This window comes from Gouania willdenowi, chromosome 24, assembly GCF_900634775.1.
Source record: "Gouania willdenowi chromosome 24, fGouWil2.1, whole genome shotgun sequence".
In the NCBI taxonomy this organism is placed as follows: Eukaryota; Metazoa; Chordata; class Actinopteri; order Blenniiformes; family Gobiesocidae; genus Gouania; species Gouania willdenowi.
Genome location: NC_041066.1, coordinates 9,365,353 through 9,391,873, shown reverse-complemented (window position 1 = coordinate 9,391,873; position 26,521 = coordinate 9,365,353). Strand labels below are relative to the sequence as shown.

General features: G+C 35.7%; 2 protein-coding genes across 3 annotated transcripts in view; one reads left to right on the top strand and one right to left on the bottom strand.

Annotated features, from left to right (window-relative positions):
- Nucleotides 1-7,036, top strand: part of LOC114457430 (beta/gamma crystallin domain-containing protein 1-like) — a 45,252-nt gene extending 38,216 nt beyond the window's left edge. Inside the window, exons 19-23 of one of the 2 annotated variants that reach the window (XM_028439214.1) lie at nucleotides 883-1,022; nucleotides 4,102-4,225; nucleotides 4,313-4,471; nucleotides 4,606-4,768; nucleotides 6,566-7,036. In XM_028439214.1, coding sequence (XP_028295015.1) covers nucleotides 883-1,022; nucleotides 4,102-4,225; nucleotides 4,313-4,471; nucleotides 4,606-4,768; nucleotides 6,566-6,654 — 675 coding nt within the window. In that variant the 3' untranslated portion in view covers nucleotides 6,655-7,036. The remainder of the gene's footprint in view (nucleotides 1-882; nucleotides 1,023-4,101; nucleotides 4,226-4,312; nucleotides 4,472-4,605; nucleotides 4,769-6,565) is intronic. The other variant, XM_028439215.1, reaches the window with a different exon arrangement.
- A 699-nt stretch (nucleotides 7,037-7,735) lies between these two features.
- On the bottom strand, nucleotides 7,736-24,401 carry LOC114457654 (reticulon-4-interacting protein 1 homolog, mitochondrial-like). The gene is made up of 9 exons (XM_028439653.1): nucleotides 23,826-24,401; nucleotides 23,593-23,744; nucleotides 21,352-21,420; nucleotides 19,740-19,864; nucleotides 18,399-18,447; nucleotides 18,184-18,320; nucleotides 17,260-17,443; nucleotides 10,599-10,694; nucleotides 7,736-8,114 (listed from the first exon to the last, which is right to left on the bottom strand). The coding sequence occupies exons 1-9, from the start codon at nucleotides 24,091-24,093 to the stop codon at nucleotides 7,926-7,928; spliced, it is 1,269 nt and encodes a 422-aa protein (XP_028295454.1). The 5' UTR covers nucleotides 24,094-24,401; the 3' UTR covers nucleotides 7,736-7,925.
- Nucleotides 24,402-26,521: the final 2,120 nt, after the last annotated feature.

Below are 26,521 nucleotides of genomic sequence, written 5' to 3'. Positions count from 1 at the left end.
GTGGTAATGCAACAAAATTAATTGGATATGATAAGTGCCATGGGATGACAGTGTGTTATTTGGTAAATATAAATATTATGTAATTGAGTTTTTCATGTGAGGAAATAATAGCAGTTACGTATATATGGAGTGCAGATTGTAAAGTGGCGTATTCTAAAATAAACAACAACTTCTCGCAACATTTAGCAACAAACCACATTTAAAAAAACTTTTTTCGTTTTTTTTATTTTACTTTTGACCAGATTTAGAGCAATACTTGTGAAATTTGTGATACTTTTTTTTTTGTAAAATTATAACCACAATGTTAAATCTAAATCTAAATAATAAATATTAAATCTAATTGTCAAATCTAAATGTTAAATATTAAATCTAAATCTAAATGTTAAATGTTAAATGTTAAATGTTAAATCTAATTCTAAATGTTAAATGTTAAATCTAATTCTAAATGTTAAATGTTAAATCTAAATGTTAGATCTAATTCTAAATCATCTGAACTACCAAAACAAAAGCTCATTTAAAATTTAGCATATATATTTAGACTAAACATTTATATTAATTATATATTTAATATTTAATATTATTTGATATTTAACATTTAGATTTAGATTTAATATTTAACATTTAGATTCAACATTGACGTTTTATTTTTACGAGAACAAAAATATCACAGATTTCACAAATATTGCTGTAAAGCTGCAAAAAAAGTTCACATATGTTTTTCAAACGTGGTTTGCTGCTAAAAGTTGCAAAAAGTTGCTCTAAGATATATCTATAAATGATTAAAAGATATTTTCTTCCCTGGAATACTACTCAATTATCATTGATTTTCAGGTTGTATTTCTTGTATTATTTTTCATTATTATTATTGTTTTTTTTTTACAGGAGTTCTCACTGCCGTCCATTACTCTCTTTGAGCGAAGTGGTCTGAGGGGTAAAAGGGTGGTCCTGACGGATGGATCAGTCAACCTGTGCTTTGCTGAAGGCTGTGGTCGGGTTCAGTCGGTGCTGGTTGAGGGAGGCATGTAAGTCGGCTGTGGTTTCTCCTTCTGTGTGAAATAGGAACAGTTTGTCCAGCTGCTACCGAGCTTTCACTGGAGTGTGTGTTTCACAGGCTCATGTGTAACAGCCTCTGAGGTTTAAACCCTCAGTGCAATCTCAGACTTTTCATGCATGAACACTGAAAAGCTGCCATCCGCTAAGACAGGGATGGGAAACTCTATCACAGTGGGGGGCCACAAAAATGTGATTGTATTTTATCTGAGGGCCACATTATCAACATTAAAATAATGACTAATTTGAGCATTAATACAGGGGAGAAAAGGGTTTTGTCATTTTCTGTGGGTTTTTTTTTTTTTGTCATTTTGTGTGTTTTTGGAGTCATTTGTTGTGTTCTTGTTGTAATTTTGTGTCATTTTCTGTCATTTCCTGCATTTTTGTTGTTAATTTGTGTATTTTTGGGGTCACTTTCTGTATATTTGTTTTTGTTTTCTGTATTTTCCCATAATTTTGTCCAATTTTGTTGACTGTTTGTGCTATTCTGCGTGTGTTGTTGATTTTTGTAGTCATTTTGTTTATTTTAGTGGTTGTTGTGTCTTTCTTTGTTGTCATTTTGTGTTTAATGAGTAATTTTGTTTGTATTTTTGGAATTTCTGTTTGTTTTTGTGTACTTTGTGCATTTTGCTGTTGATTTGTGTGTTTTGGGAGTTATTTGGTTGGGTTTTTTTGTCCCTTCCAACTTGTTGAAATACAATTTTTGGGGATTTGTTTTTGCGCTGCACAAAATTACACTGTTGGCCACATGTGGCCCTCAGTTGGCCATGTCTGCGCTAAGATGACGTGTGGCATTTTTCTGCTGAAGCTTTTTGGCATCCACCTCACATGGTGAACTCCACCCATGTAGCGTGTTACTCAGTGTTGTGCTGTGAGCACTAGGGTTGGGTAGGCAGGCGTTGCAAATCGTGACCACCGATGTCGACACCAATGACAATTCCATATGTTTTCGGCTGGCAAATGTTAATCTAACGAAATCAAGATTGTAAAACACCATTAAAGAAACATAAACAATTATTTAATATAGCCTCCACCATAATCTCCCAACAAGATATATCTCATGACACGGCAGCGCATTCGTTGTTTGTGTTGGAAACACAGAAACACGGAGAAAATGTCAACAACAACAACTCAGAACAGCCTCAGTGAGGATCCACAAAGCCAATCCTTCCTATTGTACCATTCACTGTGGAAAATATGAAACATTTTCTGATATTACCTTTACTGAAGGCCTGGTAGCTCAGGTGTTGGTCTCCCATCTTTTAAAAGCTGTCGTTTTTCCTCAAAATAAAGTTTCTTTATCATCTCTAGCGCTGTCATCCTGACTGTAGTGTTATCCCGCCCACTAGTTTGAGAACGTAGCAGCAACGGTCACATGGGATCAATTCACTAATGTACTGTGAACTTACATATAGCATTTAGCATAGCATGGTTACGTCCAAAGGCAGCGTAGCAATCATCTTTTTTATGTAAATGGTTTTCATCATGCATGCGCAAACATATAAACACAGGCTATGAGCAGCCTTGTATCTTTGGGAGAGGGCGTGGCCTCCTCTTGTCTTACGGGGGAGTGACACTGTGCAGCGTCTGTGCCGTACCAGGAAAGGAAATAGATGTTTAGTCAGTTGGGCTATGAACAACACAAAATGCTGACACTTTCAAAGTTATAGGTACTGTAAGCTATCGGAAATGGAAAACATAATTAAAATGATATTGTAATTAAAACAAATAATCAAAATATCAATTCACCCTTGGGTAGGCACTGCCTACCCTGCCTACCCTGACTGCACGTCACTGGTGTTACTACCCTAGCTGAAGACAGTTAGTCGAACAATTCAAAGCTGGACATGAGTTAATAATATTAAAGTGGAGTCTGTGTGTCTAAATCAGAGGATTGATTTGTTAACTGTTTTCAATCCCTCTGAGTAAAGTTACAACACTATGTTTTGGGTTTGTTTTTTGTTTTTTTTTGCTTCTGGACTACAGAATAGAGCAGCACTGGCAGATTGATAAATGATGGAAACCTGCTGCTGATGTGCAAAATTCAGACAGTAGGTGTGAGCCCAGGCTGAGGGGAAAAAAAGGGGGTTTAAAGTTGTTCATTATTAGATGAAAACATATTGTAGGCCTCATCGATCTCATTTGCTCAAACAAAGATGTTAAAGGTTGAAATTGTGGCTCGGAAGTTTTTTTTTGTATTGACACATTGACATAGGAAAGGTTTTGTGCATTGCATTGTGGGATGTGGACTCGCTCCAACACATTGGTTGTAACCAGGATGTGTTGGAGCAGGGACACATCTAAAAGTCTCAGGAATCAGGCCCTCGAGGACTGGAGTTCTCCACCCCTGTCAAAGACGGATGCATACAAGTGTTTTTATTTCATTTTTACTTTGATTTCTTGTCTTTGTCAATAAAAACTCTGCTTAATTGACTCCCCAACACATTTTCATGGACTGAAAGTTGCAGCAAAACAATAGCAGATCTGAATCCGGCCGTAATTGAATGTTTGGTGGAGTGAGGTGATGTCATAGGGAATACTGGGAACGATCAATAATGGTGTCAAGTGAATTATTGTCCTCCTTGTCTGGTGAAGAAACACAAGAAATCGTGTTATGTTACTTCAATACATCCGTCTACGGAACTCCACATCCCACAATGCAATGCATTGCCAAAGTCACTAAACACATACAGTATATAATCTTTTATTTTTTACATAAATCTATATATTTTCCTGTGCAACAAGAATTTCACAGCATGCCTGTCTAAAGAAAAGTTTCTTTCAAAATAAAAGCTCTAAACCAAATGATTTTTACAATCAACATTTTTTCTTCTCACACTGTAAAATATGTTTAATTTCAAGACTTTGAGGTGAGTTAAAGTGTTAAAACGACCAAAATGAACTAAAAGTTACAAAGAAGGATGAAGACACACATTTTAATCTTTACATTGAGCATTTTCCCAAACGCAGAGTAGCAAGAAATGTTAACGCTATTGAATGAATAATTGATCGATTGAGTTGAATAACTGTTGTCCTCTCACCTGCTCTCAGGTGGGTGTTGTATGAGGGGATCAACTATCGGGGGGCTCAGATTTTGCTGAGACCCGGCGAGGTGCCCGACTGGCACAGCGTCAGCAGGTGGCAGAAAATCGGATCGGTCCGCCCCCTCACACAGGTAGGAACACTTTAGCATATTTGTATATTTTCTTGGATATGTCTGAATACTATTATTTATGCTTTGTTTGTGGGGCTTTCTGTGCAGAAAAAAGCCCATTTCTGTCTGAGAAACAGGCAGTCAGGAATGATCATGTCAGTCACTGGTGATCTGGACGATATCAAACTGCTGCGGATACAGGAAACCGCGGAAACGGGAGGATTGGAACAGATTTGGTTTTACAACAATGGACATTTACACTGCAAGGTACACACCTAACACTGCTAATACAGTATATACACAGTACTAGCCCACATGTGATGAACTAGAATTTGTCATTTTGTTAAATAATCATGCTAATTACCTAAGGATCCACTCTTCTACTTTCCCGTGTTTTCCAGCTGATGGAGGAGTGCTGCCTGAGTCCTGTGGGCAGTGTAATAATGGCGGGAAGTCGCGTGGGTCTCGCCCCAGAACTGTCCAATCAGACTCACCTGTGGAGCATCACCCCTGATGGCTTCATTCGCTACACGCTCACCTCTGACCTGGTCCTGGAAATTAAAGGTGAGAAATCTTCAGCACTGATGATTGGAGGAGCTTAAGTAGAGTTGTCAATTATGGACAAATGGGTGTGTGTTTGAAGGTTGGATGTACAAAGAGTGTTATAAAGGGGTAAAATAGCGTGTGCAATTTCCCTGGTTTAGTTCTATGGGACATGCACATGATAAATGTGTTTGTTGTTTTTTAGTCATTTTTATATATTTTTTGTTTGGTGTATTTTTCTGTAATGTATGTTTTTTGGAGTCATTATGTGTATTTTTGTATCTTTCTTTTGTCTTTTTGTGCATTTTTTTGTTTGTATAATTATTGTTTTTTGTTGCCATTGTAGTGTGATTCTGGAGTCATTTTGTGTATTTTTGTTTTTTGGTGTAGTTTTGTGCAATTCTGTTGTCATTTTGTGTATACATATTCAGTTTTGTGTAATTTGACTCATTTTCATATTTTTATTGTTGTTTGGTGTATTTTTCTGTAATATATGTTTTTTGGAGTCATTATGTGTATTTTTGCATCTTTCTGTTGTCTTTTTGTGCATTTTTTGTATAATTATTGTTTTTTGCTGCCATTGTAGTGTATTTCTGGAGTCATTTATGCATTTTTTGTATAATTATTGTTTTTTGCTGCCATTGTAGTGTGTTTCTGGAGTCATTTTGTGTATTTTTGTATCTTTTTTGGTGTAGTTTTGTGCAATTCTGTTGTGATTTTGTGTATACACATTCAGTTTTGTGTAATTTGACTCATTTTCATATTTTTATTGTTGTTTGATGTATTTTTCTGTAATATGTGTTTTTTGGAGTCATTTTGTGTGTTTTTGGAGCCTTTTTGTCTATTTTTGCACATTTCTGTTGTCGTTTTGAGATGTGTGTGTGTGACTCGCTACCTGTCCTCCTGGTTGCGCGCGCATGCACATACTCCATCACAGGTTGCTGAAATGCGTGTCTCGCGCCCAATGCGTCAGACTTGAGAAAAAAACAAACCCAGAACTACCACGACGCAATTAAAATCGGGAGCCGTGATCTCAAAACAAAATGGAAAAATAAAAACATTTTGCAAGACACTTAAATAACTTTTAGTAGTACAAAAAACGTGTGTAACATTGACCTTTTGTGGACTGGAGGAGGGTCTTCTTCTACTGATTATTAGAGGTTGTAAATGAACAGACTGGTGCGCTTAGCGCCCCCTCACACTGAGGTCAAAAGCTGAATAGCTTTCATTTTTTGGTAAACATGAATGTGCCGTCTGGGCGAAATTAAATTAAAATAACACCAAATGAGTCCAAAATAATGCATGCACACACTCAACCTATGTGCAAGCAGTCCAAAAAGTTTCAGGTCGAACAAACACCGCTTCACAAACACACATGCACGCACGCAGAACTTCCTTGATTTATTAGAGAGATATATTGGAATAAGAACAGTGTTCATAGTGCTCCCATGAACAGGATTTCATAACAAGTCTTGGGTCGAGAGCCTTTTATTCATCGGAAAAACACTTTTCTTGTTGTGATTTATTTTGAATTCAAAGGCGAGGCCTTAAAAGCTCTCAGAAAAATGAACAACCTCTTCATGTTACTAGAAAACTGAGTTGTTATATAAAAGATGTACATCAATATCAGTTGAAAACATGAAGAAAAATTAGTTTGAAAAAAGCATCTTTAAAACTGTAGCTTTGGTGTAGTCTGAAAACAACTCATTTTTAAATATCAAAATGTTTTATTAAAAAAAATGGGAAAGAATGTTACACTGGTTTTTGTTTTTATGATCAAGTATAATATACTGCTTTAATATATACTGTGTCTTTCAGGTGGTGATAACTACGACAAAAACCAAGTGATTCTAAACACATTAGATCCCAGGAAACTCCAACAAAGATGGGACGTAGAGATCTTATAAATTATTGAACACTTCCTGTTGAGCAGAGTGCCATAAAATCATCAGGAGGCGTGGCTCTACGTGGAGGTACTTCAGATGACCAATCAAACTGGCCGTGTGAGAGGTTGGTTAGAAAAACGACTGGTATTAGAAGAATGTAACGGAGCTCACCGACTACACTTGGTGGCTTTTTTTGTTTTTTTAACTTTAAACACTTTACACTTCCAACGATAGTATCTATGGTTTACATTTTTTTGCTTTTCATTAAATCAATCTTGTTTCTGCCCGATTTCTAACAACTGAAGCAGTGTTAACCCCGTGTTGCTCTACATTTTAATGTTATACAGTACATATTGCTTTTCTTTCCCCCGCTGCATGCAACATAAGAGAAACTGTATCTATTTTCTATTATTTTTGCTTGAATAAAGAGAAAAATAAAGTATTTTTTTCCAATATGTCAAACACTGAACTTTGACTGAAGTGTATTTATGTGCAACACACAATGCAAACATGACTTTTTAGTGTTCCAATAAAAAGTAAAAAAGTATGAAAACAGTGAAAACACCCATCGCATTCCCACCAAAGACCTTTAACGGGGGTTAGTTCAATTATAATTGTAATTTAACTCATTTTAAAAATATGTGGCTATTGTAATCTTAATTAAATTGTAATGGAGTTTAGATAATTGACTTTGTAATTGTGAATTATAATTTGACACCAAGCTGGAAACCATGATACCGTTCTCCCACATTTTACCATTTAAAAAAAATAAATAAATCAAGGGGCATACTGACAAAAAAGGCTCAGACACCCACATCAAAAATATTCAAACCTATATTTTTTATTGATTAGGACGCCTAACAAGGAAACCAATAGATAGGAAATAAATTTGATTTAGGACCCATTATCATTAGAGATGCTAACATAAAGCTAACACAAGAGGAAGGTTAACTTTTATTAGGTTATTTATTTTAGGCTCAGTAATAGTGATTCATTGTAACTGACTTTCTGATGGTAAAAAAAATTGGAATTTGGTAATTGAAAATGTAATTGACCCCAACCCTGACTTTAACAGACACTGTTTACAGTTCTCCCACAGGACTTGAATGCAACACTGCTCACGCATACATTTATTCTGAAAATCAAACAAGCACAGCAAGATAACATTTGGACCTTCACCCATTTTAATGTTCCCATCCTAAATGTAGGTCGCTCAGAGCACCATTTCCTTGACTATAGTCAAGTGTCGCCCCCTAGAGGAGAGGAGGACCCTCCTGCTTCTTCCTCCATCTTTATTTGGCATTTTTTTGGATTTCTTGCTCCGTCTCTGCATAACTTCTCTCCATTAACTCCTCAGCCAGTCCCTCCTCCTCCTCTGAGACCTTGACTACAGTCTTCCCTCTGGCGTGGCCCTGCTCCAGCTTGTGAAAAGCTTGTGGTACTTGGCTGAAAGGAAACTGGGCCTCCACCACTGGCAGGATCTGTCGGGGAAAAGAACAGAAATAAGAGCCATTAATGCACAATTTATCTTTAGTAATTGATAACATCATCGACTCAACAGATCTGAACTTTGTGGTTATTTTTAAGAATTAAATAGCTTAATATAAAGCATGGTTCTTCAACCTTTAGTGACGTACTCCCTTCTGCAGTGGTTCCCAACCTTTTTTGGACCAATATCACTAATATTTGGCGACCCCAAGCACTTTTTTTATATCATTAGTTTTTTTTTGTTTTTTTTAAGACAATATTATTTATTTTAATTTTAACATTTTTATACAATCAGTAAACACCACAACAAAATAAAACAAAACAAAAGCTGAAATTGTACTTGGATATTAATAAGGTGGTTCCAAATTTCTGACTTAAGTTGGGGATGGTGACCCAGCAGAGCTTAGTCTGCGTCGGCCATATTTCACCGTGGCTGCGCACTGCTCCTTAGGGATGGGTCAAATGCAGAAAACACATTTTGTATATGTAAGGATATGACAATAAAGGCTAATTATTAGGGGTGTGTATTGCCTGACAAATGGTGAGATGATTCATATCCCGATACATAGGTCACATTACAATACGATATATCCCGATATTAAGATATAAGGCGATTATTGCTATTTTTTTTTTATATATATATGACTTAAGAAACAACTAATCTGTAAATGTGTACACCTTCATGAAAACATTATGTATGAAATATATTTCATTGACATATTTTATGCTCAAAACATTGGCTTTAACGTGCCATGTGCCAACAACTTAAAATAAAAAAAATAACATACCATCTGCCTGTGGCTTTTAAACCAACTTTGACTTTAGTGCAACTTAACTGAGGTATACGCCTAGAACAAAAAATAAATGTAGAAAAACACAAGCTGGTCAACATGCCCAGGTTTCAGCACTTCTTTGTGCAGCTACAATGTCTCCTGCAGTGGAAAATATGTATCTAGTTAAATAAAGGTTGGATGCATTTAGAATCGCGATATAACGCCGAATTGATTTTTTTTTTTCAACACCCTTACTAATTATTATTATTATTATTATTATTTGCACTGAATGCACCCTCATATTAGTCCATGTTGCTAAGGCAAGACTATGGCGCGAAACTTCTGGGGTTAGAGTTAAAAAAAAAAATCGAGTTGGGAAAATTTCAATGAAATTGATTCAAAATCAATTCAAAAAAATTACTCAGTTCTAGAAATATATACTTAGTTTTTGATCATGTTTGTTATGTGTAACAAATACAGAGGAGCCAGGGATTAGTGCACTAAGTGACAAGATGCTCCAGCTCAGATATTTTTATACTGCATTTTTATTTATTTTTCTCTTTCTTTTCTTTAAACTGCAGTTCATTTGAACTTGATTTAGAGAAAGTGAAAGTATATAAAACAGTTGTTAAAGATTTTTCTTTGTGTTTAGATTTGAAAAAATTATTATTACTTAAAATAAATTTTTAAGTACGAGACACTTCAGGCGACCCCATTAAAATTTCAGACCGCAAGGTTGAAAAACACTGCCCTACTGTGATCAGTTGGCAAAATAATTTACTGTGTGGAAACAGTATTTTTCATTAATAAACATTGACACCCAACTCAAAAAAACCCATCTCTCCATATTCCCTGTAATTTAATATTTCATCTCATTCCATGAATTGGTCTTTTTTCTTTTCTTTTTGAATTATTTAGTTTTATTATGTATTGCACTGTTTTTATTATTCAGTTTTGATTGTAAATTGCCCTTCTGTGGTCTGAAAGGCTTTTTTAAATAAAGTGAATTATTAATATTAATAAAAGAAACTTGGCAGAATTATCTCTAAGATTTTAACGCCGTGATGATGTTTTTTCTTTAAATTTTTACTAATTTATCATTTATGGTCATAATTGAAACTAATTCCAAACTGACATGTTTCCAGTGCAACATCATCTCTCCTTTAGTCCATGAGGATGTGAGGGAGGGCTTTAAAATGTGATGAGGCAGGACAATCCTCTGTTAGTCCTGTCACACAAGCAGCCAGCCTTGTTATTCTTGTCAGCATCTCTTGCACTTTACAATGAAAAGGGAGTGAGGTGGTGCTCCCCGACTGCTACGTGTGATGGGCGTGCGGGGGCATGTTGTGCTAAGAGGTGGAGATGGAAGGGGGCGGGCTCGTGTCTGTCTAGTCACTGGTCTGAGTGCCTGTTTTGCTGTAAGCCCTTCAGACAAAAAGGACAAAGCTTTGGTCACTGGCTGCTCAGCAATGTTTAGAAATCCATTCACTAGCTCGTGGCGCCTCACGCGCCCTATTCACCATCAGCTAAACATCACCCATTCATTCACACAGGCCCACCATCCTCCCACTGTGGAATACAGGCATGTATGGAATTCCAGGCATGGGAATATCTATTATGTTGCGTAACTTCACTTTACAGCTGTACAAATTGAGGACATTTCACCAACACGTGTGCAGAAAATGATTGATACGTTAGCAGTACCTTCCCAGCATCCACCAGCAGGCTGATCGTATCCAGGAATGGTCCATCAGGAGCGTAGAAGCCCCACCTGTAGAAGACTCCGTTTGATACGAAGCTCTGCAGGAGATTAAAAAGAAAGCTGCTGTTAGGAATCAGAAGATATGAGCAGAAAACACTCAAAACAACATTAAAAAAAAATGTGTTTGAAGAGAAAAAAAAAGCATGTAGTTTCCTCTAAAATGATCAATTCAGAGAGCTACAAAGGAATAATTCAAAAAAATAATAATAACTAGAACTGCAAGCAGTTATGAAAGGGGGCCAAGCCTTCCTTGCGACTCGACCCCCAGGTTTTTCGGAGCCCATGGAAGTACGTCACAAAGGATGACGGGCTTCAGCCTCAGGACACAGGCCAACGTGCCATTTGCAGTGAACAGGTGAATATTGAGTTTATGTCATTTAAAAAGTGAAAATTAGAGGCCAAAATGCATTTGCTTCCATTATAGCGCCACCTAGTGGCACACATTTTGGTATGGGTGATCTGTGTGCTATTCTACATGTATCCTGTAAATTTCACAGCCTTCAACATAATTCTTCAGCTGAAATAAATGTTTGTTTATGTTGTAATAAGCAACGCCCACTTTGGCCAATCGCGATTAACTTCGAGAAATGGCCTCAGGGGGGACCCAAGGTCATACCCACCAAAGTTGGTAAAAATCAGTTTTGCCATTTAAGAGATAAAAATTTCCCATATTTGCAGCGCCCCCCAGTGGCCTAAATTATTCAAATTTGGCTCATACCCCCACAGTCACATGCCAACCAAGGATCTCAGATTTGATGTTTTTAGCATTTATTTTGACCGAGACATGCAACAGTTCGCGTTTTTATATCTAGCTAGAAAACTTTACTCGTTAATAGTTTGCGCATTTTTTTAAAGGAATAAAATTATTTGCTGCACTTTAGATCAGGTCCAACTGAAGACTCTACGTGCCATGTTTTACACTGATTGGACAAAACCTGATGGAGTCGTTCGAAAAAGTAGGTTTTCCAGTTTTTGCGATGTTGTGCCAACAAAACTCTAGGTGGAAAAGGGCGTGGCCTAGCCCAGGTGAATCAGTTCTGTTCAGGGAATCTGTGGATATGAGGTTTTTGAATGTGCGACATACGGTGTGGGAGTTATAGGCCAAAATGCGTTGACCTTTGTTATAGCGTCACCTACTGGCGGAAATATGTGAGTTTTTTTTATGCGAGGTACACGGAGGGGCCTGGACCCACCCTCCAAAGGGAACCGCCCCCCCCTTGCATGATTTAGCCTGCAGCACCACTTTTACTAGTCGAAAAATAATAATAAAAATCTGAGCGATTACAATAGGGTGCCTAGCACCACTGGTCCTAGGAACAACATACGCGGTGCCCAGGCCCCGCGGGCTTGGCCCACTAATAATAATATTGGGAAATGACCTCTTTAATCCTTCAGTAATTATTGCTCCATCATGGCAGAAATGCTCACTGTGTTATAACTAAGGCTGGGACTTGAACACGTTAATTGCGATTAAATAAGTACAGAAAAATAACGCACTAAAAGAAAAATAAAGCAGTTGTAGGCAAATTGTGCAAGAAAGAGTTTTGGTGGTACCAGAGCTTTGTAGCCTCCGCTAACACCTCAACGCTAAACACAGACACAGTGCTCGAACTCAGTGATGAAAATAATAAACAATTTTGACAATTAAGCTCATTTATTATTCACATTGATTCAGTCATAGACCAAAATCCATTTAAAGTAGAAAAACGTTGGTTCTTAGTCCGAGATGATTTAATCACAAAGTCTCTAACTACCAGTAATTAGTTAATTTCTTTTAAATCTAGTCTCAACATTAGTTATGACATTTGGAGACAGAAAATCAAACTTTAGGAAATACAAATTCAAAATGTAGAATTAACAAGACTAGAATAGTAAGCTTCTTCTTAAAGAATGTAGGTTTAGGTTCACTGTTGTTTAAATGTTCTTCTGTATATTACCGTATATTTATACGTTTGGTAATTGATGCCTCCACATCCACTCCAGGATATCATCAAAACATAACAATATTGTTTGAAAAAAAAAAAAAAAAGATGTTGTTTCATCTAAAATCATCAATTGAGAAACTATATTTGGAAATTACCTCTTTAATCATTCAGTAATTATTGCTCTATCATGGCAGAAATGTTCACTGCTTTATCATAACATTTGGGGTGAAACAGAAAATCAAACCTTAGAAACAACACATTTAAAATGTATGAATAATAACACTATTTATATTAATACTCAGCTTCTTCTTAAAGACTCCAGGTTTAAGTTCACTGGCGTTTAAATGGTAATCCTTACTTTATTTATTTGTTGGGTAATTGAAGCCTTCAAATCACTAAATGTTTGGGGAAAAAATGCATGTCGTTTCCTCTAAAATCATCAATTTGAAGAGCAACAAATGAATAAATAGGGGGAAAGAAACTAAGGTATATCAGGAAATTGCAGATTTCCAGACCTAAAGAAGACAAATGCTTATATTTTCAAGTCTTTCTGCAACATGGAAAGACAAGAAAGATATTTCCCAACAGGAAGGTGGACACTAGAGGGCTCAGTTGCTCTGTGAACATTCTGGAAACACTCTATGATGGTGTGACCTGCTACAGCTGGGGTCCACCAAACTGACCAGCTGGGACAAAAGGGGCAGGAAACACGCACACACCCCTGGTATGTGCTGGGAAAAGGGGGGGGGGAGAGACAGTCGGACCAATCTGAATAAATGCTAAATACTGCTCGTTCAGCACACACCACACAGTGTCTCATCTTCACACATACACCCTGTTTCAATGCTGCCAACTGTGCTGTCACCAGTGCTCACTGTGGCCAGGAGAAGTGACTTCATCACCAGCTCAGCCCATGCAATAAAGATGAACCCACACAGCAGCAGGCTAACTGCTAACTATTTAAGCTAACGTTCCCTCCTCACCTACATGTGACGGGTTTATTTATTACACCCTACAGCAGAAATTTCTGAACTCTGAGCATCAACTTTGGCAGAGAACAAGTATGCTTTGAAGCAAAGTGGATCAAGTATGTGCTTGATATCAGTTTTCCTGAACGTCTACTACAGACGCTCCCAACCTTTTTCGGGTCGTGACCCCATTTTAATATCACAAATGTCCGGCGACCCCAGAGACATTTTAACCAAGTGCGATTTCCCTGGTTTAATTCTATGTGCATGATAAATGTGTTTGTTTTTTTTACTCATTTTTATATTTTTTTGGTTTGATGTATTTTTCTGTAATGTATGCTTTTCGGAGTCATTATGTGTATTTTTGTATCTTTCAGTTGTCTTTTTGTGCATTTTCTTTTTATAATTATTGTTTTTTGTTGCCATTGTAGTGTGATTCTGGAGTCATTCTTGTCTCTTTTTAGTGTAGTTTTGCGCATTTCTGTTGTCATTTTGTGTATTTTTTGCATAAATATTGAGTTTTGTGTATTTTAGTAATTTTCATATTTTTGTTGTTTGGTGTATTTATTTATTTTTTTTAGTCATTTTGTGTGTTTTTAGGCATTTCTGTTTTTGATTTGTGTACTTTTGTGTCCTTCAGTTGTCTTTTTGTGCATTTTTTGAATAATTATTGTTTTTTTTGTTGCCATTGTAGTATGATTCTGGAGCATTCTTGTCTCTTTTTAGTGTAGTTTTGTGCATTTCTGTTGTCATTTTGTGTATTTTTTGCATAAATATTTTAGTTTTGTGTGTTTTGAGTCATTTTAATATTTTTGTTGTCGTTTGGTGTCTGCACGCAGACCTTTTTTGCTTTATAGATAATAGTTAATTGATATGTATTGTTTGTGATAGGGATGTAACGATTCACTCAACTCCCAATACGATTCGATTCACGATACTGGGTCCACGATACGATTCTCTCACGATTTATTTTACAAAATGGGACTGTAGACAAAAAATTTTTTTGGGAAAAAAACTAGAAAATACTGTACTATTTTCCTTTTATTTTTCATTGTCAAAAGAATTCCTTGATAAACTATTCAAAACAATGCAATTTAACTAAAAATAAATCTTGAATGAAATAAAGGAATAATATAAATGAAAATGAAGCCTATTAATTTAAATTCTGGTTCTATAATAAACAATGCAAAACTGCATAATAGTTCTTTTTCTTTTAAAAGTGCAACTGAAAATGTATTTTGTGCCTTAACAATTGGACTTTAAAAAAAAAAAAAAAAAAAACGTGATTACACTGATTTACGTCATATTTGTTTGGACCAGCAGAGGGCGCTGGTAACACAGTGGTCAGTTGGCATGCAGATATCTTGCAGTGAAGAAGAGAAGCTATGGCAGCAGACTATGGAAGCCCATTTCCGCCACTAAAAAAAATAAAAAATCACCAAGGAAAGTCATAATTATATGGAAGCCCGTTTCCGCCACAAAAAAAAACTAAAAAATCACCAAGGAAAGTCATAATTATGAGTTAGTAAAGTCATAATTATGAGATAGAAACATTTTTGGTACATCCATCTGTACCCATGACACTGACCAGAAATCTCCATGTGTTGTTCAATAACCTGTGCTACTTCAGCCACATCAGTTTTATCCTTTCGAGGCCAGAGCCTCTTTTTGCTTAGTATCTTTTCAAGGTTGCATTTACTCAGCATATTTCTATGTGAATTTGCAAGAAAACAAAGTATTTCATTATTTGTAAAGCCCCGTCTAAAGTTTTCTACGGTAGTCTTATCAGCCATCTCTCAGTGTCAGCGCACCACATGAACAAGCTGCTGTAAATGTGTTTAAGTATCTCATAATTATGACTTTCTATCTCATAATTATGACTTTACTAACTCATAATTATGACTTTCTATCTCATAATTATGACTTTACTAACTCATAATTATGACTTTTTTTTCTCATAATTATGACTTTCTATCTCATAATTATGACTTTCTATCTCATAATTCCGACTTTCTTTCTCATATTTATGACTTTCTTTCTCATAATTATGACTTTCGTTAGTGATTTTGAATTTTTTTTAGTGGCGGAAACGGGCTTCCATAGCAGACAGAGCTAATAGAAAAACGTGACTTTTACAGATATTCAAGTAATATTACAGATATTCTTTCGGTGCTAAAGGGGTAATGAATCATTTATTAACATATTTAAGAGTAGAAGGCGGCCAGAAAGAAAGTAGTAGCAGACTCCGCCCCCCGCCTACACTTGTGGATTAAAAAAAGTACTGCAATTTAATTTTCAGAAAATCAATATCAACCGTGATACCTATTAATCGATTTTTAACTGCCTTGCGATTAATCGTTACATCCCTAGTAAGAGGTAAATAAAGTAATAAAAGAACTTCTTCTCCTTTATGAGAAACACAAGTGTAATTTTTAAAGGTCATATTATTTGTCAATAAAAACCCCACAAAGCCTTTCTCAGCAGTTTTTTTAAAGTCTCCCTGATGTATCAGATCCGAAATGAGTGTCTGAGCAGTTTGGTCGATCAACGTTCACAGTCAGACTGAGCCACAGCAGAGGCGTCTCCAGCCAAATGCTGACATCATTGTTAAGCTTGCACCATTCAGGCGATGCTTGAATGAGAAAACACTTGACTCGCCTTCCTCCTCTTACAGCTACTAATCAGCTGTGATGCCTGCCGGAGAGGTCTGTGTGTTTCGTACCATCAAATCAGCAACAGAGCACCACAAACAAAAGTTGTGCTTTTGATCAAAGTAGTGAAGGTTTAGATCAGTAGTTCTCAACATTTTCAGCCAAAGATCCCAAAATAAAGGTGCCAGAGACCGGGGACCCCCACTGTACCTGAAGGTGGTTGAACACAGACATGAACATTGATGAACAGTCATGTGGCGCCATCTATAAGGGGGGCTAAAGGGGAGAGCTTTTTGGGGCTCATCCATGAATTCAGCAACATTATGGTCCATTGTTCTATGAATCTGTGATAATTTATTTATTGATCTGAATAATATCCACTGTTATGTAAACCCTTGTTTGAATCAGAAATAAAACAGGTTCAAAATGACCAAAAATGGTGCAAAAGATGGAAAAACCACAGAAATTGGTTAAAATGTGCAAATTAGAGACAGAAAAAGTGGTAAAAATGGTTCAAAGTGTCAATATTGGAACAATTAGTTTGAACTGGCAAATAATGGGCATGACAAATCATGAATGTGGTTAAATTGGCAAAAATAAGCATGAAATATTGTGAAAACAGGTTAAAAGTGATAATACTGGGTCAACATACTGTATGTGGCATTAGGTGGGAAAAGTGATGGAAAAGGTTTATAAGTCAATGTCTTCACAGTGGAAAAAATGTGCAGAGAAAGCATTAAAATTTGATGGAAAAGTGGCAGGAATGGGAGCAAAAATGCATTAAAAGGAGCAGTGAAAAGAAAAAGTGATGGCAATAGGTTAAAATATGGGAAGTTTGGTGTAGTTGCAGAAATAGGAAAAATATAAGCAAAAAAAATATTCTTAGTTTCTTAAAGGTATCTGACGACCCCCTCCCAGTGTCTCGTGACCCCAAGGTTGAGAACCCCAGGTTTAGAGAACTCAAACTCAAACTCCCTTTTCTTTGATATTTGATACCGTTCTCTTAAAAATATGGCCCTTATTGTTTAAATTTAAAGGCCGTTTGGCCGTCATGTGTACCTGAGCAGCTTTGCTTTGAAGAGTGAGGCCAGCATTTAGGGTCCCATCCAGCAGGCCCATTGAGTCCGTGTTGAAGAGGAACGGAGTCACCAGCGTTACATACTTGGCTCCAGACCAAGGCTTCAGCAGGTCCATGGCCCACTCCTCTGTATTGCCTCCAACGTTGTCCAAAACTACGTCAAATCTGGAATCATAAATATATATATTTTATGACCAAAACTTGAACGCATTAATTGTGATTAATTAATTACAGAAAAACAACACACTAAACAAAAAATAATGCCGTTTATTTCCTGCCACAGATTTTTTTACTGCTTTGAACTGGAATGTTCTGTACTAAGTGCTGTTTTTTTTTCTATTTTAATGCACAAATGTTTACAAAAAAACAGAAAAGCATGAATACACTACTTAAATTGAAGTTTGTGCTTTGTGAACAATGCAATCATAATGTTCTTTATTCATAAGCTCATTTACTGTTTTAATTGATTCAGTCATATACCAAAAACATTGCTTCTCGTGTCAAATATGGTTATGAGATTAATTTAGATTAGTCGAGATTGTAAATTACAAAGTTTCTAATTAATAAAAAAAAAAAAAAAATGAATCGAGTCCCACCTCTGATATTTATATCATGCCGGTATATATATATATACACACTTATATATATATATATATATATATAAAAGGTTAGAGAACCCACTATGCCATCATCCATCCTGGTCTCCATGGAAACTGAAAAATGAATTACTTTCATAATCTCCTCCCTGACGGCACTGCTAAAATGAATCATGATGAGTCATTTTAATAGATTAGCATCTTCACTGGACTGATATAGAATTTGGTAACAATGGAAAAAAGAAAGAAAACAGCGACTTCCATGAAAACATGAAGCACATGATGAATAGAAGCAGCACAGGCTCTTACTTCTCCATCTCTTCCATCTGCTCAGCCACATTTCCTGCTGTGTAATCCACCACCTCATCCGCCCCCAGACCTCGGACCAGACCTTCTGCGTTCTGGGAGCAGGTAACGGTGACATGGGCCCCCCACGCCTTTAGCAGCTGAAAGAAATGGAAATCTATACACAGCCTGTGGCTTTACAGTGAAGCAGTCAGCATGTGGTCCACACACACACTTACCTGTAGAGCAAATGTTCCAATACCTCCTGATCCACCGGTGATCAGGACTCTACAACAGAAACCTCCAGCATTAAAAAGGAGTCATTCAATTACTGTGGGACTGATTTTAGGAAAGCTACAAAAGCACATTTGGATGCTAGTAAATTAGATTAAGAGTAGATAATCAGTTATTAACATTACTCCATTACTTATTAACATCAAAAACATACACACACAAAAAAAAGTTTGTTCTGTAATTTATAGCCTTAGAATTTGACTTGTAAATCACACCCTTGCATGATAACAAGTATGCAAGTATTGCAAGTATAAAGGGAGTAGAAGGCCCATTTTATGCAGCCCCCAAAATTAAATGACAAAAAAAACACAAATTTATAGAAATACACACAAAGGGACAACAAATACAGAAACTATTCAAAACATCAAAAAAAATAAACTAAATAACCAAAAAAAGACAAGACGTGTGAAAATATACAACAACAACAGAGGAAATTTTACATAATGACAACAAAAATACACAAAAATGACACAGGAAAAAAAGAAACATACAAACTTACAGAAAAATATATATACTTAAGGACAATTAAAATAACACAAAAATATATAAGACAAGAGCACTTAGAGAATGCAAACATCCATCAAGTGCCAAATCTCCTCATTGCCATATATTGGCCGTTATCTGGATCAGTGATCATGGTACCTACATTCACATTATAAAGGCTTGGAAGAAAATTCTATCCTCATCAATAACGACACAATAGGTCCAACTGTATGGGCACCACCATTTGTTTGTGAAATTGGTAATATATTCAATCAATGTAAATTGTGAACCAAGACATTCATTTTTGAAATTTTGCCAATGACAAGAGATTTTTTTTGTTTTTTATTTTTTAAAACTGATCCAGAATCAATATATTGATCCAGATCCCCTCCAAAATGTAATGGAATTTTCTTCAATGGAATAAGATCTTTTTTTGGTTCAAATTTTTCCAAAATCTATAAGTACGTTTGACATAATCCTGCTAAGAATATTTTCACCTTGGTTGAGGTAAAAATTACATGATAAAATGACAACAGAAATACACAAAATGAGTCCAAAAACACACAAGTCAGCCTAAATAAAAAATTAAATAAAACCACAGTATGAATGCAACAAAAAATACACAAAAACAACAACAAAAACAAACATTGTTATTTACTCGTTAAAGTTCAGATTGGTCATTATTTTAAATGCTGACATGAATGTTGATGATGTGACGCTCAGATCAAACAAACATATTTGTTTGGCCTTCGCTGTCATAAAAGTTGCCTATCTCTGGTTTACAGGCTCATGTAAATACTTACCTTTTATTAGGACAGCTGTCTCTGCACAGGCCGCCTGCATTGACAAGTGCAGACAGAGAAGTGCTGGCTACGTAAGGGATGGACGCCGCCTCTACGTGACTCAGTGTCTTTGGTTTATGGGAAACCTGCAAAAACAGGACGAAAGATTGAAAGCTATTACACATTTGCGGCGCTACACTTGCATAAATCAAGTGTAATGCAGCATGAAAACTGGAAGCAATTGCTGTGTCCCTGTAATTACTGCCACAGTTGCAAGTGCTGCTGAATCAGACAAATACTAATCACTCTTTACTTAGCTGGTTACATAACAGTGGGATTCTAAATGACTTCATCACTTTCTGGTTTAGAATAAATTCACCGCAAAGTAACTTACAGCAAGTCAAATGCAAAACATATTTAATCAAAATGCATTTTTAAAACAGATTATTAGTAAAAAAAAATTCATGGTTTCTGTTCATGTCAAACATCCAAATAAAAGAAAAGAAAATGATTTTTAAATCATATATTGTTAGACAGGATAAGTATTTAATGGTATAAAATATATTAATACCTAATCAATAAACATAATAAAAGGTATTTGTATCTAAAATATTTAAATTGATAAAATGTGTGCAGTAAATATTAAATAGTACAATACTAATATTGTGTACATTAGGGGTGTGTATTGCCTGGCATCTGGCAATACGATTCGTACCCAGATACATAGGTCACGATGCGATACGATATATCCCGATATTAAAGTATAAGGCAATTATTGTGATTTCTTTTTAAATATATGACTTAAGAAACAACTAATCTGTAAATGTGTACACCTTCATGAGAACATTATGTAGTGAATATATTTTATTGGCATATTTTACACTCAAAACATTGGCTTTAACGTGCCATTTGCCAACAACTTAAAATAAAAAAAACAACATACAATCTGCCTGTGGCTTTTAATCCAACTTTGACTTTAGTGCAACTTAACTGAGGTATATGCCTAGAACAACAAATAAATGTAGAAAGTTAATACTTTCTTTTTAGATTTTATTGAAAAACACAAGTTGGTATATATATATATACGTATATATATATAATTCTTTTTTTAAATAAATAAAAAATCAATATAGATGCACTTTGAATTGATCCGAGAATTGTGTGACGTAATATATATATATATCACCAAATCAACTTTTTTCAACACCCCTAGTGTACATGCATGACATGTGTATGCATGTATACGTGTAGATACTGTATGTATCTGTGTACATGCATATGTATATATGTTTGCTGTGCATGTATAAACTGTATATATAAAAATTGTGTTGATTATATATTGAATGTGTATTGTGAAAATAGTAATATTAGTTGCCAAGTCATTTTTTGTGATATTATCTAAAGAGCCTTGTTTTTTGTTTTGTTTTTTGTGATGAGGCGACATTCAGCTGATTAGTTAGACAATTGAGTGTTGTTTGTTCTGTTTTCACAGGTTTTTTTTTTCTTAAGACTGGCGAAATAAAATTCAAATTCAAATTTTCATCAAACACAATAAACAGATTGTCTTGAAAAACTAAAGTCACATGTATGCCAATCATTTTTAAAAGCTCTACACACCGTTTTCTCTGCTCACCTCATATTCTGTTAGCTTCACATATTCTGCCAGACTGCCTTGTTTCCATGGAGAAACCGCAGCCCACACCTGGAAAACAAGCTCAACATTCAACCTGTAGCTTTCAGCCTCTCGTTGATCAGCTTATGGGCTCCATAATTGATCAATTTCTATTGTATCCTTTCATTAGTCATGTCCCAGAATAATTTTAACATGGAGAAACATGGTGACTAGAATAGCCCAATTGAACGTTTTCACTGCTGTATTGTTCCACTATCTAATAGCATTTCCTTTAGGTTAGATGTAATTACATTTATCCTGGCAGCAAGACAGTGATGTGGATTTGTGGGAAACCAGACAGGAGTAGGATGACAACAAGTCAATCCCATGATGAGCAAGTACAGAGTATATCTACTTACACTAAATATTTATAAAAAGGTGAGCAGAATCTAAAGGAAATAAAACAGGAAGCTGTTATGAACTAGTATTAAACAGAAAACAAAAAGGCATACAAGTAGGAAATATACCTGAATAAGACACAAAACAGCTTTTAAGTTCAACATTTTATGTATAGTACTCAAGGAATATTGTGTTGTATCAGTTTGATCTCAAGATAACCGCCTTAGGTGTGACGACATCGCGCTACGACGACATATCGCAATATTTTCCTCACGCTGGATTATTGACATGCTCACGCTATGTATTGATTTTTTTTTTTTTTTTTTAAAAACCTTTTCTGCTTTTTCATAAAATGTGCAGGTAGGTCTTTACAGAAATGTTGTCACTGTTTGTTGAAGGAACCATTATATTGTTTACTGGAATACTGCACTATAATGGTGTCACTGGTAAGAAAGACCCTATTTTTTGTTTACAGAAAGCACTATAGGAGATACTTATCCGTTTACATTGGTATTTGGCACTTATTTACAGAAATGTTGCACTAAAATAGTGTCACTGTTCATAGGACACTTTTTCAATTTATTGTCTTTCAGAGATATAAAATAAAAATTTTATTTTTTCAATACATTTTTTTCTTCTTATGTCATGACATAGATTATCGTAGATTGATTTCTGACCAATATATCGATAATCACAGTATCGTCATATTGTGAGATAATCGTTATCGTGAGCTTTGTATCGCGTATCGTGAGGTACCCAGAGGTTCCCACCCCTAGTGAAAACGAGCAATTTCAACACTAATGTGTCCGAGTTTGCACTTTTACGTATAAATAATATGTTAAGTATTGTGACAATTTATGATTAAAAATGATTGCCATTGTGTGACATGAGGATGGGAAAACTGTTTTTTACTAAATCTATGTAACTGGAGGAACTGGGATATCTACAACTGAATAAATTAGTAATTTACACAATGATTCATATTTAATCTGTCATTTTTGCTTTGCGGGCCGAAATTAGTGCTCTAAAAGGCCGGATTGGGCCCCCGGGTCTTGAGTTTGACACAGGTAATAGAAATAACACAAATTGAAACAACTTACTTTTTTAAATACAGTATATTTTATTTAAGGTTTGCACACTGCACAAATATGAAGAAAAAATAAATAAAAATCTGTAATTCCAATTCGCAATCTGAACATAAGAAACTTAAAATGACAATCAACGTCAATCAGGATGGATCGGAGTTTGGAAATGTACATTTATGGATGTGAAACTTTCCCAATAAAATGCAGAGATTAACCATAGTACATGTTGTTTTCATCTGATGTTTTATGCAGAATATAATTCTCAAGTTCTTTCTAAAATGTACTAATATATGATTAACCATCAAACAAATGCGTTAAGTTTTTAGGTTGAGTTTCACAAAAGGTACATTTGTTGTCAACATCAAGAAATCTTAAAAACAGTATATATGTGTTGATGGATATGAGCTATGTCATATTTTTTAGCTGCAATTCTTTGATTTTGTTTGTGACACAAAGTTTAAAAAGGAGCAAACCACGCCATGTGCCAAATAATTAATATCCACAAAAAGAGCATTAAAAAAGTGCCTTGTGATGTTATTTTCCGTGCATTACAAAAGCCTTCTCTGATGTGTTATTAGTGCATTTTCTTTCTTTTTTTTTTGACAGTTGTAGATTGAATGTTTGTTTTATTTTATTTTTTTAAAACGTTTTATTAAATGTAATATAGAGCTTAATAATGAGATAAATTATTTAAGTTTGTTAGGGAATGCTTTTTCCTTGAGATGATGTTCATGACTAAGTCATAGATTAGATTACTGTTCAATATTAAAACAATTACCTCATCCCCTGGTGTAAAATGTGTGACGTCACGTCCACAGTCCACCACAACACCAGACACATCCCGACCCAGAATGAGAGGAAACTCACTCTCAGAGTCCATCACAGTGAACGGATCCCTTCTTAACTTCAGCAGCTTTGCCCCATAACCAGCTAAAACAAACAAATAATAACTTTACTAAGAAATGTGTACAGATTTAGAAGTGGCTAAGTTGGGTGTTATCATGCACTTACCTCTCATAGACACATCGAGAGGGTTCAGACTAGCAGCATTAACTTTGATCATAATGTCACTTGAAGAGTTAATTTCAGGAATAGGGATTTCCTCAGTGTGCCTGAGTACTCCATTAGTACCATACTGATCAATGACCCAGGCTGACATGTAGCCCTGCTGTCTCCCAGCAGAGCCATGCACAGCCCGGGCTGAGGCAGAGCCCGCTGCAGCCTTCCAGGTGAGAAAACCCAACAGCCTGGTTGTTGCCATCGCTCCTAATGAAGCCATTACAACGCCTCTTTGTTTTCGCTAATGTACAAGGTCAGCTACTGTGCCTGCATTCTGACATTTACAACACATGTCAAAGAGCTAGCTAGCTAGCTAACCGCTAAACTAGTTAGCCACGTCCACTCCCTCAGCCTGAAAGCATCCAAACGACGTCATTTTTACTTGTTTAATAAAAAACATAGTATTATGGCGTTACTAAAGACAAAAAAGACACGTTGTGAAATATGGAATAAACAACACACCTCTTTAACCTGGAAAAAAATATATTAGAGCCCCTGACCTCTAAACTTACTCAGGCATCCAATCAGAATTCAGTATGCAGTGACGCTGTCTGACGTCACAGTTATACTTTTCAGGACCAAGGACGCTTGTTCCCCTTTCTGTATATTTTTATAATGTACACTTCTGACCTGTTGTAAATTTTCAATTAAAAAAAAAACAAACAAACCCCTGAGAATAAAATTATGGATTTTTCAATACATTTGAATAATATAAAAAAACATTGTATTGTTAGAAGCCCAAAATAAATAATACATCTTTATTTTCTATAATAAACTTCATAATAATAATAATTGCCATATTCCATATTCATATCCACCTCCAAAAATCCTAACACATTTGTAATAGAATGTACCTATTGTATGACTACTAATACAAAAAAAAATGTGATAGAAATGAACAACAATTTATTTCCTATATCTTTAAATCAATGTACTGTGATACCTGCAAAATCCTAGTTTATTGTATCAATACATTATGCTTTCCCTGACTCTGTTCTTTGTTACATTGTTTATATTATTCTGTTGAATTTTTAAACCTGTGGATTTTGTTAATAAGATTCAAATAAACAAAACATCAATTATCGACACCCATGCAGAGGTATTTTTCAACATGCAAACTCATTTTACACTGAATTACTATGAGATCCACCACTCAATGGTTTCCACTTTCTTGTCTTTCTTTTATTTTCTTCTTTTGATATCTGTTATCATTACTTTCAATAATTTTGGAATATTTCCATGTGGTTGTTCGCCTTGTTGCTGCTTTTGCAGCTCAGATTGTGAACTGAAATTGTTCAGTGCAAACCACAAATAAGGTTTAAATTTGTCAAAAAACATGTTAAAACTGCTCTTTGTTTAGCAAAATATTATTCTTTACTTAATATGGAATAAAACCAGAAACTGCATTTCCCCCCCTGATCTAATAATAATTTGAATTGCCTAAAAAACACAAAATCTTAAAAGAAATGACTTTCACCAATGTTAATGCTTTTAAAATATTAGTGAAGTGTTTTTGCCATTAAAAAAAACAAACTTTATTTTACCAGGAGAGTTTCATTGAGATTAAACATTTCTTTTTTAAAAGTCCTGGAAGCATTAAGGTTTTAAGGGTCCCACGGTGGATTCGAACCAGCAACCGTTCGGTTACAAGCCCGCCTTTTGAAGCTCATGGTATTACTCATGTCACAGTACTTGTAATTCTTTTTTTTAAATATTTGATTAAGCAAACAAGCTGCTTTAGTTGTCATTATCTTAAATGAGCATGCACAAAAAAAAAATAAAAAAATAAGTAGGCAGTTTTTGTCACATCACGTTTCTAATGTTGACGCCCAAAAATCAAGCATAAAAGCCCACATCATGTCTCGTGTCCTTGTTGATGCTCTCCTGCAGCAAAAAGTTTGCGATAAGTGAGAATGAGACTGAGGGGCTGAAGTGGTGTGATAGTGATTCAGCATGAAACTAGGCAACAAACAGCTTAGTCATTATCATCGCACGTCTCAGGGGAGACAGGACACAGTGGAAATTGGGCTCTTTGTCTATGCTGGCTCATTATAGTGGGTCTGTCTAATGAATTCTACCACAGGCTTCTGCTCAGAAAGCCTCTTCTCTACTTTACCAACAGCAGACGGTAAGATTTGACATTGACGCCAATAACCACCACTGTAATTGTTTACTTTTTTTCTAATGACCAAATACCCAAGACAATGTTAGCTCAGTCAGTCAGTCTGTCTGTCTGTCAACATGTGGGGAATCTTTGTCTCAGACTCAAATGAAGTAAACCCACAGGTCCCATATCACGCTATTTTTCACCGATCTCCATTAGTTCTAAGAACCCCAAAAACAGTATTTGAGGTTTATTTTCCCAAACTCGCCTGTTTTCCAGAGTTTTTGCCTCTGAAAAGTCATTTTCTGAGCAACTCTACACAAACAGGCTGATTCACGTCCCACTTATGCATATTTATGAGTGGGCGTGTCTATAGACAGGACACTGACTTCCTCCTTCCCGCACGGTGATGTAGGGCCAGAGGACGGCCCGCCCTCCTCCCACCCACCGTAGCCGAGGTCATGCTGCTTTATAAACACGAGACAGAGCGTGGGGGCGGTACATACATAGACTGTAGAAAATACATCTATTGCACTGCGAGCAG